This window comes from Cervus canadensis, chromosome 9 (genome assembly GCF_019320065.1).
Source record: "Cervus canadensis isolate Bull #8, Minnesota chromosome 9, ASM1932006v1, whole genome shotgun sequence".
Classification (NCBI taxonomy): Eukaryota; Metazoa; Chordata; class Mammalia; order Artiodactyla; family Cervidae; genus Cervus; species Cervus canadensis.
Genome location: NC_057394.1, coordinates 8006188 through 8026318, shown reverse-complemented (window position 1 = coordinate 8026318; position 20131 = coordinate 8006188). Strand labels below are relative to the sequence as shown.

At 40.9% G+C, this 20131-nt stretch overlaps 1 protein-coding gene across 1 annotated transcript in view; it reads right to left on the bottom strand.

Moving 5' to 3' along the window:
- The window catches only part of CCDC168 (coiled-coil domain containing 168), a 39329-nt gene extending 20283 nt beyond the window's left edge, over positions 1–19046 (bottom strand). The window contains exons 1-4 of the mRNA XM_043477336.1: positions 18512–19046; positions 18350–18389; positions 18188–18221; positions 23–7523 (exon numbers count right to left, since the gene is read on the bottom strand). Of these exons, the coding sequence (XP_043333271.1) occupies positions 23–7523; positions 18188–18221; positions 18350–18389; positions 18512–18781 (7845 nt within the window). The 5' untranslated portion in view covers positions 18782–19046. The remainder of the gene's footprint in view (positions 1–22; positions 7524–18187; positions 18222–18349; positions 18390–18511) is intronic.
- Between the last annotated feature and the right edge of the window lie 1085 nt (positions 19047–20131).

Here is a 20131-nt window from a genome sequence, read left to right as displayed (position 1 = left end):
GCTGTATAATACTGACTTTGACTGAGTCTTTCTTGGCTTCCAGTTTTTTATGTGTTTTGGTGGCAGGTGAAACAGGTGTAGGTGAAAAAGAAGTATTTATAAATATATTTGACATACTCTGAGATAACTCTTTGGCCATGTTATCAAAGGTGTAGACCAGTTCCTTTTCATGGCTGGGGGCAATGGGACTAGTGTTATTAGTTGTCTTCAAAACTGATGTCATCTGGGCTTCCGCAGTTTGAGACGTAGGGATCAATGCTACATTTCTCAACCCTTTAATTTCAGATGAATCTGGCCTGGAGATACAGAAAGACTGTAGGGCTCTCCCTTGTAAATCCACTTGTAATTCTTTCCTTCCCTCTGGACTAGAACTAGCAGGTTCCTTTGTTGGGTCTGTTTCAGACAGGACGTCACTTGGTACTTTAACAGCTAAAGATTCACCAAGTAATTTCTCTGTCACTGGAGAAAAAATCCTTGACCTCTGTGTTTTTGTCCTTTTTGGTGCCTTCTCAGATGGAAGTGAATTCAAAATAGAGGAAGACACAGAACGCAAGACACTTTGTGTGAAAAACGTGTGTTGTTGCAGCTCCTCTGCTATGGTTAGTGATTCTGGGATTTTCCCCCTTGCTGAATACTTCTGTTTGAGATCTGATTTCACAAAGCGAGGCTCCTTCACATGATGAGCATGGAAAGTGAGGTGCTGGAAATTCTGAGGCGCTGCTTCTCCACCATGGCCTTGGAGTTCCTTCCTGACGTTTTCTCTCTTGGCCCTGGGATAGGGACACCAGGCTTTCCCGCCATCTGGCCAGTGTCCTTGCTGTTGTAGCTCGGGATGGAACCTCGTCTTCCCCGGCATGTCCATCTCTGCTTTCTTTCTGTTATGCACCTTTCTGTCCAGTGAAACCGACACGGAAGAGGAAGTGGCATTCAGCCTGGTGGCTGCCAATGACTGACCTTGTTTCCTCACGGTTGTGAATTTGCCTTCAAGTTGCCTACCATGGCTTGGCCCACCACGTTTTGTGACAGTAAATGTCTTGGAAATCGGTGCCTTCTTTGCCTTCAAAGTGATACATTTGGGACTCATTTTATTTCTCTTGTTTCTAAGTTCTGAGTGGTTTCTCTCTCTTTTCGAAACAGGTAAAGCAAGTGTGGCTGCATCCCAGAACTCCAGCATTGTTGCCAGCAATTCTCGGGATCCTCCTTCCTTTCTCTCTGCAGTCACATCTCCGAGCACCCCGGAGTATTTTGTCTCAATCAAAAACTCAACAATCTGTGATCGCAGGGTTTTGGAAGGGACGGTTTTCAGACAGCCATTCCCAGGGATGTTAAGTATCTGTGATATTGTTGCCTTTCTTGCCTTCATAACAACACACTTGGGACTCATTTTACTTTTTAAGGCTCTACATGTGAATGTCTTTCTCCCCTGTTTAGGTTCAGGGGGATCAGGTGTGGCGGTAGCTGAAGACTCGGGGTCAGGTGCTCGTAGATCTTTTTTAAACTCTGACTTTTCCTCTTTACCATGATCATCCAGTTCTCCCATGTGGCTCTCATCACTTGGGATGCCACACTTCATTGTATCAATTACAACTTGACTGGTTAGTGATTCGGTCGACTTTAGAAGAGGAAAGTCTGAACTCGATGACCACACTGTGCCGTTCTGTGTCTGCTGGCTTCTCTTTGGCTGTGTTGCCTGCACTGGATCTGCAGGCTGTGTGTGCTGGGGGATGTCCTGTTTGGTAACAAATAGAGTTTTCCCACATCCTTTGTTTCCTGGTTTGTGAAGCTCAAGCTCCTTTGTCTGGTCTGAACAGAGTATGAAATGTTGGCTGTACTGTGGAATTACTTTTAATGAGATCTTCTGTTCACTTTCTTCATCTTGAAGATCACCTTCTTTGGGGTCATCTGGAGTCACATTCCCTTTGTGTGGGGGTATATTTTGCTTTACTTGTTCAGAACTGAGTCTTTTTTCTCCTAGCATGTCTTTTTCCCCTTCTCGGTCACTATACCTATTAATGGCAGGGATGATGTTCAGGAGGGAGTCCCTGCTGTCTGCAATTTTTGTACCCTGACCCACTTGTCCCATTTTGGTGGTCAAGTTATATCCCAATTCTTTCCTATGATTTCGTCTAGCACCACCCTTGATATTGAGCATGTGTGAAATGGGTGGTTTCTTTGCTTTTAAAATTCCATGTTTGGGATTCATCAAGATTTTCATGTCTGAATATTGTTTGAAGTTTCTCTTGCCTTTAGATAGAGATAAAGCAGCCATGCAGAAAGCTAAAGTTATTTTCTCTTCCTTTTCAGTACCACCAGCTTGTTCCTTTTGATCATTTGCCTCAGATGGGACACCACCTTCTCTTGCAGAAAATATTTTTTCATCAAACTTTGCTTCTCCTGACATTGGAGGAAAAAACCTAGCATCGCTCTCTAGCTTTTTCAGTTGAAATGGATCCAGTGTTGGGCATGAAGCAGAGCTCAAAATACTCTCTGCAAAATGTGTTTGTGGTTGTACCTGGATATCTATACTTCCTGTTCGTTTCAGCCCTTCATCTGATTTGATAACGTCATGATCCTGCTCCTGATATGTACTGAATATGAAGCCTTGGCCACTCTCTGGAATTGGTAAATCTTGTTCCCCTGTCCCCTCCTTCTTGTCTTTCACACTGTTAGATAAACTACTCTTATTGATAGAAGCTGGGCACCATACTTTTCTTTCATTGGGTGATTTCTCTTGCATTTGTGTATGATCAAGTCTTGTTATCCTTTGTGTGTCTGTCTCCACATTTAATCCGATGCTCATTTTGGTGTTTGGCAAAACAGGCACCCTGGAGAGAATGCCAGGTGAACACACATCTCCTGTGTTTTTATTTCGCTGTAAATTCTTCATTTTAAAATTGCATTGCAATGCCTCTCCCTGCCTGCCAGGGAGCATACGCAGAATGGATGGGATTTGTTCTCTCATAGCTCTGTATCTACGACTAACTGTTATTTGCTTTCTTGCTAATTTTAGTGTGTTTTTCTTTCTTTGAGATTTAGAAATGAAGGTGTCAGCAGAATCAGAAGACTGCAAGAACGTCACTTGCAAACTTCCTGGTACCTCTGAATTTTTATCCACAGAATAAGAACCTAGTTCCCTTGTAAGGTTTCCACCAGAGGCTACGCCACACTCTGTTGGAATGTTCAAAAGTTTCACAGGTGATGAGTTCCCTGCCTCGGGAGGTAGAACCTCCAGACCCGCAGGGGCTGTTAGGTCATCTTCTGGTTTGTTGGTCTTCGGGAGTTCCTCAGCCTCTCGAGGACCCATCTGAACATCAGTCTGCAGAGCAGCTTGTTTAAAGCATGTTTGGTGCTGTGTATCTTGCTCCTGTGTTAAACGGTGCAGGCCTGCATCTGGTTCGGCAAGGTGAGTCTCCTTTCCTCGATATCCATTGATCCAGAGGTACTGGGTATGTTGCGGAGCCGTTATTTGCAAAGTCTTTTGTTTCTTTTCCTCTGTATCTTGTACTTTTTCTTCTCTATCACAGAGTGCATTACTCTCATCAAAAAAATCAACATACAGTGGTCTCTCTTCAATGGCTAGACCCCGGAGATTTGCCTGAACATGGCAGAAGCTCTTTGTCTCTCCTTGTAACCTGCTATGCACAGGGGAGTAAAGGGTGTTTAGATATTCATATTCCAGTCCATTAACTTGGCCGACCTTTTCAAACTTGGCCTTAAACTCAGATTTCAGTTTCTTTCTTTGATGACCTGTGATATTACACATTTGTGAAATGGATGGCTTCAATGTCTTCATAGGTACGGATTTGGAGTTCACTCTACATTCTATGCGTGAAGATCTTACTCTAGTTTTCTTCACTTTAGAGTGAGATAAGACAGGCATGTGGCAATTAAAAGTCTTTGGGAAAACTGCTGGTAAATCTTCGGGTCGTTCCGCCTTCATTGCTGCAAAACAGTAACTTGTTTCCCTGGTATCACTTCCATCATCTGGGACATCACTTTCTCTTGTGTGGTTTAAAGGGTCTCCAATCAGTGATTTTTCTGATGTGGAAGGAGACATCTCAGAATCATCTGCAGTGCATCTTAAATCTGCGGGTGCTGTCAGGCTTTTCTCCATGTTCTCAACGTGAACGGAACCTGTTGTGGCCATGAGAATAGACTCTGCCATGATTTCTGCAAATGTCATTAGTTGTTGCATTTCTTTCATGGATTTAAGCTCTTTCTCTGGATCTTCATCCAAACTGTGGTTCCAGCGATCCTCAAGGACTGCTTCTGGTGAAGCTTCCTGGTCCCCGCTTACGTCCCCCTGCAACCGAGCTGCTTCCAGTGAGTTTCCAGAGTCGCTTCCTTTATTAATGATAGCTGAATAGTCGTCCTCTCTTTCAGCTTCTGATGTCTCTTGTTTTAGCTCGGTATGACTGTGATTCCCCACATTTAATCTGCTGTGCATTCTAACATGGGGCAAAATAGACAGACGAGGGTCAATAACATTCAGAAGCGTATCTGCCGTGGTTTTGTCTTGCAGTATGTGTTTAATCATGACTTTGAAATTGCTTCTTAATCTTCTTCTGTGACATTTTGGTGGCTTCTTTACTTTCATAATCACACATTTTAAACCGAGTACATTTGTGGTTCCCGTTATTTTTTTTCTGATCTTCTTCCTTTTCAAATTTGATAAAGGAGGCATATGCCTATGGAAAGACCCCAGGGCAACTTCAGGTAAAACCCCTTCTAAGTCCTGCTCTTCTTCTGCAATCTGAGCATCCAGGGACTTCTCAGGGCTTCCACCCAAGGGGACACCACATCCTGCTGATTCAGTTAAAACTGGCAAGCTCTCCAACATGGTGAGAGGATGCACTGGGTCTGCAGCTTCCCTGCCTGTAGGTCTGTCTGCGCTTTGCTTCACCTCACCTTGAAATGGATCCATCGTGGGGCATTGGCTCGTCCCCACAGTTGTCTCTGTAGAGACAGTTTGTGGGTGTATGTTGAGCTCTCTATTTTGAGTGGTTCGACCTTTTGAACTACTCTGTCCTAGTTCCAGTTTGACATACGTGGGCTTCTGCTGTAGTCGTAGGCTGAACCTGAAACCTGGCGTTAGCTGAGAAGCTGCTTCTTGTGGAGCCTGTTGTTCTTCCTCTCTGTCGTCTTCTTGTGGTTTTTTAACTAGACAGTTCTTCTCAAAGGAAAAATACATTTCCCTGTCATCTGGTAATTCGTCTGGCTTTACTGCTGAAAAACTAAACTCTATTTCTGAGGTATCCATCTTGGTTTTTAATCCACTCTGCATTTTCAGACGAGGTGGTAAAGAAAGGGCAGTATGAGTGGCTTCGTGAAACACAGCAGATACTCTTTCATCTTGCATATTGTTAATGCTGCTGCTAGCGCTGCATTCGAGTTCCTCACTTCCACTTACATCATCTTCCTCCGTCATGTGAACTCTTAATGCTTTCTTTTCCTTCTCAGTCACATCTTCTGGCCTCTCCTGAATTTCTACACCTGCTGGTTGTCCACTGCTTTTATGCTTTTTGGCTCCTAGGGAAACAAACAAGTTGACGTCGGAAGACTCCAGAACAATTTCAAGATCTTTCCTGTCTGTGTTCCCCTGTGAGACGCACCTTTGCATTTCTGATACACTTGTTGGTAACTCCTCTCTGCTTGAAAGGGCAGGATTTGAATTCTCTGTACCTCGTAGGTCCTCCCATGTTTTCATGTTTCTGTCCAACTTCATCTGGGGAGAGGAAACACATTTCTGCAAAGGTTCTGATATGGCTTCTTCTAAAGGTGTCTCTTGCCTGGCAACAGGCAGGTCAGATGTTGTTTCGCTATTTGGGGCACACGACTCTGTCATATCCATTTCCTTTGGATCTTCAAGAGACTCTTTATTCATCCAGTTTGTTTCTATTAATGGAGGACAAGGTACTTTGTGTGGATAAGTATTGACCATGAAAGACTGTTCTAGCTGAGATGGAATTTCTTGTGAAATGTTTTCCAGCTCTTTATTGTTTCTGCCATGCTGCTCTTCATTTTCAGTACTCCCCGTGGTTCCTTTTTCCTCAACAGACCCTACGTAATTAACTTTCTCTGCACACAGTGACTGATCTGATTTCGGCAGAAAATCTCTACATTCTGTTAAACCTGGAGTGAATTTCACTTGTCTTTTCCTGGAATACTTCCTAATATAAGGAGGGACAAGCTTGAAAGCATACGTAAAATGCAACGCTATACCTGATACACCTTTTCTTTGATGTAACTCTTTCTTCTTAGTTTTATGCTCATATCTTAAGTGCCTGCACTCTGCAGTGTGACACGCTGTGGTCTGAAATACCTGTGAAGCCGGTGTTGTCTTTGACTTCTGAGGCAGATCTTTAAGGCTAAGTTCACTTTTTCTGCGTGACCTTTCTCTTCTGTTTTTCTGCCTGGTCATGAGAGGCAGTGAGCCATATGCAGGAGGCTGGTTTAATGTTGAGGAAGCAAGTTGCTTCTGGCCCTCAGTCTTAACATGCTCTAGTTGTGGCATCACTTTAGCAACTGAACTTGGGCTCGGAGGTAAAACTAGATGTCTGGCATCCTTTAAAATCGTGTCTTGCCCTGGGATGGAATATTCAATCTTGTTTGAACCTTCAGACGAGACAGAATCCTGGGCCTCGTCTGAGTGTCTTGTGTCAGACCCTAGGCCTTTGACTGAATCTCTAGTCTCAACAGACTGTGGAACTTGGACCAGATGTTGGCTCCTATCCATGTCTAGGGTCTGGAAGGAGTATTGGGTGCTGCTGGAAAGTGGTTCCCTCACCAAATCTTGAGGCAGAGCAAAGTATCCGGCCTCACTCTCAGGCTGCCTGTTGACTGATGCCTGATTGTTAAAAAATTGGTGGGTTTCACCAGTAAATTGGGCTTTGGAAAATCCTTGACTCTGAGGAGCCTTTTGTCTGGAAAAAGAAGCTTGTGCTTGGGGAGAAATGTCCACTGTAGCAGAATCTTGATTCTGAACCAAGGGCTCTAGAGAGATTGAGTACAGAGAGGTAATGTTATTCTCTAATGTGGCTTTGGATTTTGAAGGGCTTTGATTTCTCACATTTTCTTCCAGAAGTCTGACTTGGTCTCTAGAAAGAAACAGATGGGCAGGAGGGCATGGCGCCACATCTATATCTTCACTTTCTATAATGATTCTTGAAGTTCTTGAAAAGTTAAAGTCAGAAGAAAACGTCCTATTTTTATTTTTGTTACTTTTCATTATGGAAAATAATTTCTTTGATGAAAACTGTATTGTTTCATGTTCATTTTTAGGACACCCGCTACACCTTAGCAAAATTTCCTGTACTTCTGAATGAAATAGTGACAAAGATGATGAGCTAGTCCCATTTGAAGATGTCATATGACTTTCACTAAAGTGACTTACTCGAAATCTACTTTCACTGGTACTTGTCCGTGGTGGTTCATCTGGTGGTGGAATGCTGTCTTCAAAGTACTCTTCATTTCCTTCAGATGTAATTGATGAAGCAATTGTTCTCTCTGAAAAGTCATCAACTCTGAAATACAAGAAAACATTCAGTCAGTTGTCACTGAGGACCTATTTCATACAAGAACTCTCTTTGAAATTTAAGGAAATCCAATATAGTATATGAAAACATAGTTAAATGTAGAGATGAGTTGGGAAGTCATTATCCACATTACAAAATAACTCATTACCTAGTTGCATTCATTCAATAAATCAATCCACTGACAAAGTGAAGTAAGTTATTTTCATATCTAGGAGAATGAGGAATTTTTTCCCACAAAAATCTGTCTGAAAGTCTACTTTTGACTGTCTATTTTGACAAAGTTGCAGATTAAGATTATATCCTTTTACAAGGAATATCAGTTTCTGTTCTCTGTATGACAATTTTGACAAGAATGAAAACATCCTTATGGAAATTTAAGAGGGACAACAGAACAATGTCCAATGCCATAAACTATCGCTTTCTATAAGTCCTAATTGTTTAACAGTTGTTTGTTTTTGATCAAGAGAAAAGCCTACATTTTAGGGTAATGCTTCTCAACATAATTTTGGTTAAAATAATTATCACAGAAGAGGGCGACAGAGGATGAAGATGGTTGAATGGCCTCACCGACTCAATGGACACGAAGTTGGGCAAACTCTGGGAGATGGTAAGGGACAGGGAGGCCTGCTGTGCTGCAGTCCATGGGGTCACAAAGAGTTTGACACAAACTGGTGACTGAATAACAACAACAATGTTCATGGAGGGCTTCCCAGGTGGCTCAGAGGTAAAGAATCTGCCTGCAAATGCAGGAGACTCGGGTTCGATCCCTGGGTCAGGAAGAGCCCCCAGAGAAGGGAATGGCAACCCACTCCAGTATTCTTGCTGGGAGAATTCCATGAACAGAGGAGCCTGGTGGGCTATAGTCCATAGGGTTGCAAAGAGTGGGACATGACTTAGTGACTAAAGAGCAGCAGCAAATGATCATGGAAGTGGACCCTCCGCATCCTTTCTACCTCAAATGATTAGGCTTGGTCTAACAATGCTCAGACCAACAACATCAGCATCACTTTGATCAGAAATGCAAAATCTCAGGTCCCACCCTAGACTTCCTGAATCAGATGCCCTAAGAGTGGGGCCTGGAAATCTGAATTTTAACAAACTCTCCAGGTGATTCTGATGCCCCTTAAGTTTTGTTTCACAGTTGTTATTGTTCAGTCGCTAAGTCGTGTCTGGCTATTTGTTTCATGGTCAGTTCAGTTCAGTTCAGTCACTCAGTCGTGTCCGACTCTTTGTGACCCCATGAATTGCAACACACCAGGCCTCCCTGTCCGTCACCAACTCCCAGAGTCCGCCCAAACCCATGTCCATCGAGTTGATGATGCCATCCAGCCATCTCATCCTCTGTTGTCCCTTTCTCCTCCTGTCCCCAATTCTTCCCAGCATTAGGGTTTTTTCCAATGAGTCAACTCTTCGCGTGAGGTGGCCAAAGTATTGGAGTTTCAGCTTCAGCATCAGTCCTTCCAATGAACACCCAGGACTGATCTCTTTTAGGATGGACTGCTTGGATCTCCTGGGAGTCCAAGGGATTCTCAAGAGTCTTCTCCAACACCACAGTTCAAAAGCATCAATTCTTTGGTGCTCAGCTTTTTTCATAGTCCAACTCTCACATCCATACATGACCACTGGAAAAACCACAGGCTTGATTAAACAGACCTCTGGTGGCAAAGTAATGTCTCTGCTTTTTAATATGCTATCTAAGTTGGTCATTACTTTCCTTCCAAGGAGTAAACGTCCTTTAATTTCATGGCAGCAATCACCATCTGTACTGATTTTGGAGCCCAAAAAAATAAAGTCTGACACTGTTTCCATTGTCTCCCCATCTATTTCCCACGAAATGATGGGACCAGATGCCATGATCTTAGTTTTCTGAATGTTTCATCATAAGATACCCTAAAATCATAAACTGAAACTCATATAAGCTAAGTCAGAACTTCTGGTGGCTGTCTTTCCAAGGAACACAGATTATCTTGTCCTTTACTGGGAGAATGACCCTAGATTTAAATAACCCATCATCATGAACAAAGCCATGAAGCTAATAAATAAAATCATCAACATATACCCCCATCACACAAATAGTTTTTTCTAAATGTTTACTTATACAGGAAAATCTCATTGATTTGGATTCTGCTAATTATTAATAGAATTTGGAGTGTTTTAGACTGAATTATTGATTACCTTTTTCCACAGAGAACACAAAATTATTAGGTGAATGTTTAAAATACATTAAATAGTTTTCAAGTTCTCTCTACTGTTAGGAGAATCTATTAATGTCTAATATACAGGCTGTATACACATTTTTGTTACCTAGTGTGGTAGTCAATTTTGTGTGTCAACTTGCCTGGGCTGAGGAATGCCCAGACAGCTGGTAAAACACTCTTTCTGAGTGCCTGTGAGGATGCTTCAGGAAGAGATTCACATTCGAATCAGCAGCCTGAAGATACAGAAGATATGCCCTCCCCAATTGGCTGGACATCATCTCATCCACTGAGGGCTCCAACAGAACAAATAGATGGAAGAGCAGACTCCCCATCTCTTCTTGATCTGGGATGTCCATCTTCTTCTGCCCTCAGACATCAGAGCTCCTGATTCTTGGGTCTTTGGGCTCTGAGACCATCCAGCGCTGCGGGCTCTGAGACCATCCAGCGCTGCACAACTCCCTGCCACCCCAGGACTTCTGCCTTGGGCTGAATCATACCACTTGCTTTTTGGGGTCTCCAGTTTTTATTTGGTAGATCAGGGGACTTCTCAGCCTCTATAACCATGCAAGCCAATTCCTATAAATCTCCTTTTATCTCTCTCTCTTGCATTGGTTCTATTTCTCTGCAGAACCCTGACTGATACACCTACCCATCATCTTTAGTATCATGTCACCTTTTGTATCACCATCTGGCCTTACGACTAAAGCAAAATTATGGCCTGGAGTAATAATCATGGATACATACATTCTACTTCAAGGGATTATGCTAAATCTAACATAGGAATATCATTTCCAAGTAATTAAATAAGGAGTGGGTGTGAACTAATCCCAGTATAAGACAAAGACATTTGACAGCTTCTGGGGAAAGTTGCCTTGTTCCTAAGAAAGACGCAGACAGAATTGGCCTCTTACATTCTCTGGACATGGCTGGTCTGATTTTGAAACTCTTGGCGGCCATCTTTCTATTTACCTCAAGGTAAAACCAACACCAAGAAAGGCAGAGGGAGGGGCCCCCCTGGTGGGCCAGTGGCTAAGAATCCACCTTCCAGTGCACGGGACATGGGTTCAATCCCTGGCTGGGGAACTAAGATCCCACATGCTGTGGGGCAAGTAAGCCCACGTACCACAACTAGAGAAGCCGTGCACCACAGTGAGGACCCCATGTGCCATGACTAAGACTCAACACACCCAAAAACAAATAAATATTTATAAATAAATAAATACAAATAGAACAACCATGTTATGTGAATAAAGCCCCTTTACACCTGACAACCAAAAGAAATTAGACTGAAGTCAAGTAATCTTTAGGTTCTTACTCTACACAGCTACTAGTGATTCAGCTGAAACACAAAACTGTCACTCCTATGCTCAACCACATTCAGCAGTTCCTCACTACCTACAGAATAAACTCCAAGCTTTTCACATGGCGTACAGAGTTTGTATAATCAAAGCTATGGTCTTTTCAGTAGTCATATACAGATGTAAGAGTTGGATCATAAGGAAGGCTGGGCACCAAAAAATTGAGGCTTACAAACTGTGGTGTTGGAGAAGACTCCTGAGAGTCCCTTGGACAGCAAGGTGATGAAACCAGTTAATCCTAAAGGAAATCAACCCTGAATATTCATTGGAAGAACTGATGCTGAAGCTTCAATACTTTGGCCACCTGATGAGAAGAGCCGAGTCACTGGAAAAGACCCTGATGCTGGTAAAGATTGAGGGCAGGAGGAGAAGTGGAAGACAGAGGATGAGATGGTTGGATGGCATCACTGACTCAAAGGACATGAGTTTGAGCAAACTCTAGGAGATGGTGAAGAACAGGGAAGCCTTGTGTGCTGTGGTCTATGGGGTTGCAGAGTTGGACACGACTGAGTGACTGAACAACAAAATGAGAGAAAGTCCTTTATGATCTGACTGCTGCCTGTTTTTTCACATTCATCTCCCACAACTCCCCGGCCCATCCTCACCATTCCAACAACCCTGAAATAATCATAATTTGTTGTACATACCCTGCTGTTTCTTATTTCCTTGCCTCTGTTCATGGCCTATAAGGCCTTTTTTATTCTCCCAACCAGTGTCTTTTTCTGACGAATTTCCACTTACCCTTTACAGTACAGCTCCAGTATAACCTTCTCCATGAAGCCATTCTCAATATCCCCTAGGCTGGTGTAGGTGTCTCCTAAAATGTTCTCCTAGATTTCCGATCATCGTGCTACCATACTGCAAGAAATCATCCTTTCATGCATAGAAACCAACAAAAATGAAAACACAACAACCGAAAACCTATGGGACTCAGTACAAGCAGTGCTAAGGGGAAGGTTCATAGCATTACAGGCTTACCTCAAGAAACAAGAAAAAAGTCAAATAAATAACCTAACTCTACACCTAATGCAACTAGAAAAGGAAGAAATGAAGAACCCCAGGGTTAGTAGAAGGAAAGAAATCATAAAAATTAGGGCAGAAATAAATGCAAAAGAAACAACAGAGACCATAGCAAAAATCAACAAAGCTAAAAGCTGGTTCTTTGAGAAGATAAATAAAATAGACAAACCATTAGCCAGACTCATCAAGAAACAAAGGGAGAAGAATCAAATCAACAAAATTAGAAATGAAAATGGAGAAATCAAAACAGACAACACAGAAATACAAAGGATCATAAGAGACTACTATTAGCAACTAAATGCCAATAAAATGGACAACTTGGAAGAAATGGACAAATTCTTAGAAAAGTATAACTTTCCAAAACTGAACCAGGAAGAAATAGAAGATCTTAACAGACCCATCACAAGCATGGAAATCAAAACTGTAATCAGAAATCTTCCAGCAAACAAAAGCCCAGGACCAGACGGCTTCACAGCTGAATTCTACCAGAAATTTAGAGAAGAGCTAACACCTATCCTACTCAAACTCTTCCAGAAAATTGCAGAGGAAGATAAACTGCCAAACTCATTCTGTGAGGCCACCATCACCCAAATATCAAAACCAGACAAAGATGCCACACACACACAAAAAAACTACAGGCCAATATCACTGATGAATGTAGATACAAAAATCCTTAACAAAATCCTAGCAAACAGAATCCAACAACATATTAAAAAGATCATACATCATGACCAAGTGGGCTTTATCCCAGGGATGCAAGGATTCTTCAATATCTGCAAATCAATCAATGTAATAGACCACATTAACAAATTGAAGGATAAAAACCATATGATTATCTCAACAGATGCAGAGAAAGCCTTTGACAAAATTCAACATCCATTTATGATAAAAAACCCTCCAGAAAGCGGCATAGAAGGAACAGACCTCAACATAATAAAACCTATATATGACAAACCCACAGCTAACATTATCCTCAATGGTGAAAAATTGAAAGCATTTCCTCTAAAGTCAGGAACAAGACAAGGATGCCCACTCTCACCACTACCACTCAACATAGTTTTGGAAGTTTTAGCCACAGCAATCAGAGAAGAAAAATAAATAAAAGGAATCCAGATTGGAAAAAAGAAGAAGTAAAACTCTCACTGTTTGCAGATGACATGATCCTCTACATAGAAAACCCTAAAGACTCCATCAGAAAATTACTAGAGCTAATCAATGAATATAGTAAAGTTGCAGGATATAAAATTAACACACAGAAATCCCTTGCGTTCCTATACACTAACAATGAGAAAACAGAAAGAGAAATTAAGGAAACAATTCCATTCACCATCATAATGAAAAGAATAAAATACTTAGGAATAAATCTACTTAAAGAAACAAAAGACCTATATATAGAAAACTATAAAACACTAATGAAAGAAATCAAAGATGACTCAAATAGATGGAGAAATATACCATGTTCATGGATTGGAAAAATCAATATAGTGAAAACGAGTATACAATCCAAAGCAATCTATAGATTCAATGCAATCCCTATCAAGCTACCAACAGTGTTTTTCACAGAACTAGAACAAATAATTTCACAATTTGTATGGAAATACAAAAAACCTTGAATAGCCAAAGCAATCTTGAGAAAGAAGAATGGAAATGGAAGAATCATCCTGCCTGACTTCAGGCTCTACTACAAAGCTACAGTCATCAAGACAGTATGGTACCAGCACAAAGACAGAAAGATAGATCAATGGAACAAAATAGAAAGCCCAGAGATAAATCCACGCACCTATGGACACCTTATCTTCGACAAAGGAGGCAAGAATATACAATGGAGAAAAGACAATCTCTTTAACAAGGGGTGCTGGGAAAACTGGTCAACCACTTGTAAAAGAATGAAACTAAAATACTTTCTAACACCATACACAAAAATAAACTCAAATGGATTAAAGATCTAAATGTAAGACCAGAAACTAGAAAACTCCTAGAGGAGAACATAGGCAATACACTCTCTGACATAAATCACTGCAGCATCCTCTGTGACCCACCTCCCAGAATATTGGAAATAAAATTAAAAACAAATGGGACCTAATTAAACTTAAAGGCTTTTGCACAATGCAGGAAACTATAAGCAAGGTGAAAAGACAGCCTTCAGAATGGGAGAAAATAATAGCAAATGAAGCAACTGACAAGAATTAATCTCAAAAATATACAAGCAGCTCCTGCAGCTCAAGTCCAGAAAAATAAATGACCCAATCAAAAAGTGGACCAAAGAACTAAACAGACATTTCTCCAAAGAAGACATACAGATGGCTAACAAACACATGAAAAGATGCTCAACATCACTCATTATTAGAGAAATGCAAATCAAAACCACAATGAGGTACCATTACACGCCAGTCAGGATGGCTGCTATCCAAAAGTCTACAAGCAATAAATGCTGGAGAGGGTGTGGAGAAAAGGGAACCCTCTTACACTGTTGGTGGGAATGCAAACTAGTACAGCCGCTATGGAGAACAGTGTGGAGATTTCTTAAAAAACTGGAAATAGAACTGCCATATGACCCAGCAATCCCACTTCTGGGCATACACACTGAGGAAACCAGATCTGAAAGAGACACGTGCACCCCAATGTTCATCACAGCACTGTTTATAATAGCCAGGACATGGAAGCAACCTAGATGCCCATCAGCAGATGAATGGATAAGGAAGCTGTGGTACATATACACCATGGAATATTACTCAGCCATTAAAAAGAATTCATTTGAACCAGTTCTAATGAGATGGATGAAACTGGAGCCCATTATACAGAGTGAAGTAAGCCAGAAAGATAAAGAACATTACAGCATACTAACACATATATATGGAATTTAGAAAGATGGTAACGATAACCCTATATGCAAAACAGAAAAAGAGACACAGAAGTACAGAACAGACTTTTGAACTCTGTGGGAGAAGGTGAGGGTGGGATGTTGCGAAAGAACAGCATGTATATTATCTATGGTGAAACAGGTCACCAGCCCAGGTGGGATGCATGAGACAAGTGCTCGGGCTGGTGCACTGGGAAGACCCAGAGGAATCGGGTGGAGAGGGAGGTGGGAGGGGGGATCGGGATGGGGAATATGTGTAAATCTATTGCTGGTTTGTGTCAATGTATGACAAAACCCACTGAAAAAATAAATAAATAAATTAATTTAAAAAAAAATTAAAAAAAAAACCACAATGAGGTACCATTACATGCCAGTCAGGATAGCTGCTATCCAAAAGTCTACAAGCAATAAATGCTGGAAAGGGTGTGGAGAAAAGGGAACCCTCTTACACTGTTGGTGGGAATGCAAACTAGTACAGCCGCTATGGAGAACAGTGTGGAGATTTCTTAAAAAACTGGAAATAGAACTGCCATATGACCCAGCAATCCCACTCCTGGGCGTACACACTGAGGAAACCAGATCTGAAAGAGACACGTGCACCCCAATGTTCATCACAGCACTGTTTATAATAGCCAGGACATGGAAGCAAGTTAGATGCCCATCAGCAGATGAATGGATAAGAAAGCTGTGGTATATATACACAATGGAATATTACTCAGCCATTAAAAAGAATACATTTGAATCAGTTCTAATGAGGTGGATGAAACTGGAGCCTATTATACACAGTGAAGTAAGTCAGAAAGAAAAACACCAATACAGTATACTAATGCATATATGTGGAATTTAGAAAGATGATAACAATGACCCTATATGTGAGACAGCAAAAGAGACACAGAAATACAGAACAGACTTTTGGACTCTGTGGGAGAAGGTGAGGGTGGGATGATTTGAGAGAATAGTATAGAAACATGTACATTATCATATTGGAAACAGATCACCAGTCCAGGTTTGATGCATGAGACAGGGTGCTCAGGGCTGGTGCACTGGGATGATCCTGAGGGATGGGATGGGGAGGGAGATGGGAGGGGGGTTCAGGATGGGGAACACACGTACACCCGTGGCTGGTTCATGTCAATGTATGGCAAAAACCACTACAATATTGTAAAGTACTTAGCCTCCAATTAAAATAAATAAAACAAAAACAAAACAAACAAACAAAATCATCCTTTACGAATATGTCTCCTCCCCAAGCATATAAGCTTCTTGAGAAGAGATACTGTCTTATTATTTGTGCATGCAGGCTCAGTCACTCAGTCGTGACCAACTCTCTGTGACCCCACAGACAAATAAGGAAAAGAAAGCTTAAAGGTTTAAGTGGCTTGTTTACCTACCTTGACCTCTCTCTTCAGTACAAATGAAGAAGTAATAATCACCAGTTCTGATAATTCCACTAAAAAATATTTATTTAGCACCTATCATAGCCTGCCAGGCTCCTCTGTCCATGGGGATTTCCCGGCAAGAATACTGGAGTGGGTGGTCACTACCTCCTCCAGAGCTTGTTATTTGAATACCAGTGTAAAATCCAAGGTCCATTGTATAGGTGTATCTAATGATTACTGAATGGATTTTGATGAAAACAATTAAGATGTTGATAGCAGCAAGAGTAGCAATGTCAGTATTTAATCTCTAGCGCTCATGTGATTGTATAAACTCCTTTCATGTCACTCTTGAAGAACCTAGCTCAGGGTCTGCTGGGTTCACAGTAGGTGCTGAATGAATATTTTTTTCAGTTGAATTATCAGAACTTGTCATTATTACTTCTTTGTACTGCAGAGAGAGGTTGGGGTAGAGAAGGAAGCAAGCCACTTAACCTCTAAGCTTTATTTTCCTCATTTGTAAAAACAGGAATGATGCTCTGCGGCTACCTAAATGGGAAGGAAATCCAAAGGAGAGGGGACATATGTATGTGTATGATTCACTGGTTCACTCTGCTGTCAGCAGAAACTGACACAACATTATAAAGCAACTATGTGCATGCTCAGTCGCTTTAGTCATGTCTAAGTCTTTGCAGTCCTGGACTGTAACCCACCAGGTTCCTCTCTCCATGGAATTCTCCAGGTAAGAATACTGGAGTGGGCAGCCATTTCCTTCTCCAGATTCCTAACCCAGGGATCAAACCTGGGTCTCCTGCATTACAGGTGGATGTATTACCATCTGAGCCACCAGGAAGCCCCAATATATACATTATATACATATATGTATTTGTACATACTCTGAAACAAATTAAAAAAAAAAACAGTAATGATACTATCTATCTGGAAGGATAATTTCAACAATATATAAAAAGCCATTAATACAGTTTGGAATAGAGCAACCATTTAAAAATCAAAGTTAAAAAACAGAACTACCACATGACCCACCAATCCCACTCCTGGGCATATACCCAGAGAATACCATAATTCAAAAAGATGCATGAACCCCAGTGTTCCCTGCAGCGCTGTGTACAATAGCCATAACATGGAAGCAATCTAAATGTCCATCAGCACAGGAATGGATAAAGATGTGGTACATGTGTACAACGGAATATCACTCAGTCACAAGGAATGAAACTATGACATCTGCAGAGATGTAGATGGACCTAGAGACTGCCATACAGAGTGAAGTCAGTCAAAAAGAGAAGAACAAGTACTGAATGTATCACTTATATGTGGACTCTAGAAAAATGATACAGATGAACTTATTCACAAAATGGAAATACAGATGCAGAGAACAAATGTATGGATACCAAGGGGGATGGAGGGGGTGGGATGAACTGGGAGATTGGGACTGACCTATATACACTGTTATGTATAAAATAGATCACTAAAGAGAACCTAGTGTAGAACACAGGGAGCTCCACTCAGTGCTCAGCGGGGACCTAAAGGGGAAAGAAATCCAAAAAAGAGGGGAGATATATATATATACACACACACATATATATACATATATATATAAAACTCATTCACTTTTCTGTACAGTAGAAACTAACAGAACTTTGTAAAGCAACTATACTCCAATAAAAATCCATTTAAAAAATAAAAATCAAAGACTGAATTATGATGTTGAACTGCTATTGTACTCTATACAAATGGGAAAACTCTTTTCTGTCATTCAGATGTAATTTTTGAATAGAACAAAACCAATCCGTTTCATCTAATTTCAAAATATATCATTTACCTTGCTTCTGAGGATGAAAGAGCTGACCAATTATCTAGAGAGAAATAGGAATAAAAAAAAAGTCAGAGTATCAATGGGAGAAGTTCAGACTGAACAAGTTTTATATTAAAATATGAAATTGTATCAAACTGAACTGGACTGATAAAATTGTAGGATACTTACCAAATTTCATGCTTTTCAGGCAACTTCCATTGTCTTCTTTCTGTCAAGGGAGACAATAAAATGTTAGAGTAATCCAAATATCAAAGTGACACAATTTCATAAGTTATTCTTCTGTGTTATTTTGAAAAATCTTGGAAAAGGAAAGCAAGCATTTTCTCTTACCTTGTGGACATCTGACTTATCCTTTTCTGAAGGAAGTGCAGGCTTCTTCTGAAAGGACGTACAAATCTTTAGGAGTATGATCTCAAAAATAATTCCCAGGAAAATTATAAAGAAGATTGCCATCCAATTATTTTGAGAAGTCCAGGACTCTACAAGTTCCCATAATGTAAAAAATGTATCATTTCCCAACCCACCCTGCACCACTTTTTTAAAGAAAGAAAATCGCTTTGACATTGTTATGTAATATATGAAATAGATGGATCTCCTCATTCCAAAGCCCTTGATTCTGGATGCCCCAAAGCACAACAAGGTGGTATGCCCATCTCATAACCACATGCAACGTTCTGCCAGGAGAAAATGTCCAGTGCTGCTCAGTGCCTTGTTAAGTACAGTGGTGGTTGCTCTGGGTCTAAGTGTGGTCCGTGTCATAGTGGGTATCCAACTGAGCTCATATCAACCCACTTGAGCAATAATGAAAGTTCACTGGTGAGACATGTATGATGCTATCTGTAGTTTTTTAAATTAAAAACCCTCCATTAACTTCCCCCCCCCCCCCCCCCGCCACACAATTCTATAAATAATTCCTTAGCACAGTTGGGATATAACTACACTGTAATTTTTAAAAATGTAGAACAAATTTGAATTGGAGAAAACCATTTTCTTTTACAACCAGGAAGTATATTTTATACTTCCTTGTGATCAGGAAAACATGAATGTAGGGTGGCAAGATTTAGCATTAAAACACACACACACACACACACAAACTAGAAGCCACCGTTTAATTTGAACTTCAGATAAATACCAAATAATTTTTTGGTATGTCTCATTGTCACTCTGCAGGACAGATAATAGCTTGTCTCTTGGGGGCCAGCCTGATGTTTTCTTAAAATAGGACACCTCATTTTATATTTATTTTTGTTAGAGGTGTCTGTCAGCAATGTTCCTCTTCAATAATCTACTGCAATGTTGAAAACCAAAGTTAGTATGGAATGGTCTCCTGGTGAATTTCCTCTTTAATCTGTTTCTGGTGATACCAAGGTGATACAGGTGATACAGGTGTTGACAGGTGATACCTGTCATGTTTGCTGATGTCAGAATTAGGGTGGGGCAGAGCCAAAGTCTTAAGAGTCGGAAGTATACAAAACTACTGGACTATTAGTGAAAATATTAACACTACCTTGGATTTAGAGCACTTTCCCTTGGGAGATGTACTGAATTAATACTTCCACTGTCTTCAGTTGTTCAAGGTGGGCTGAAGAAAGAAGTATAGTTCTTTACACCAGAGTTAATTGTTCAGGCCTTCTCTGTTGCATAACTTTGAGTGCAAGAAAGATTTCTTGAGTTCTTACTAACCTAGAGCATTAGAGAGAAGGAGATCAATGACACATCCTAGGAGTTTATGATCTTAATTTAGGTTTAACTGTGATCTTGGGGTTTGTCTTTGCAAAGTATGTCTCACTGGGATGCATGGTATAGGAATTCCTTAGTTCTAGAAGAAACAATTCCTCTTGGCATTTCTAGGGTAAAATATACCCTCCTCTCTGACTCCCCTTCCATATATACAAGCAGGGTGATTTTATTCTGCTGGGTTTTTCCATATTTAATGCAGCTAATGAAATA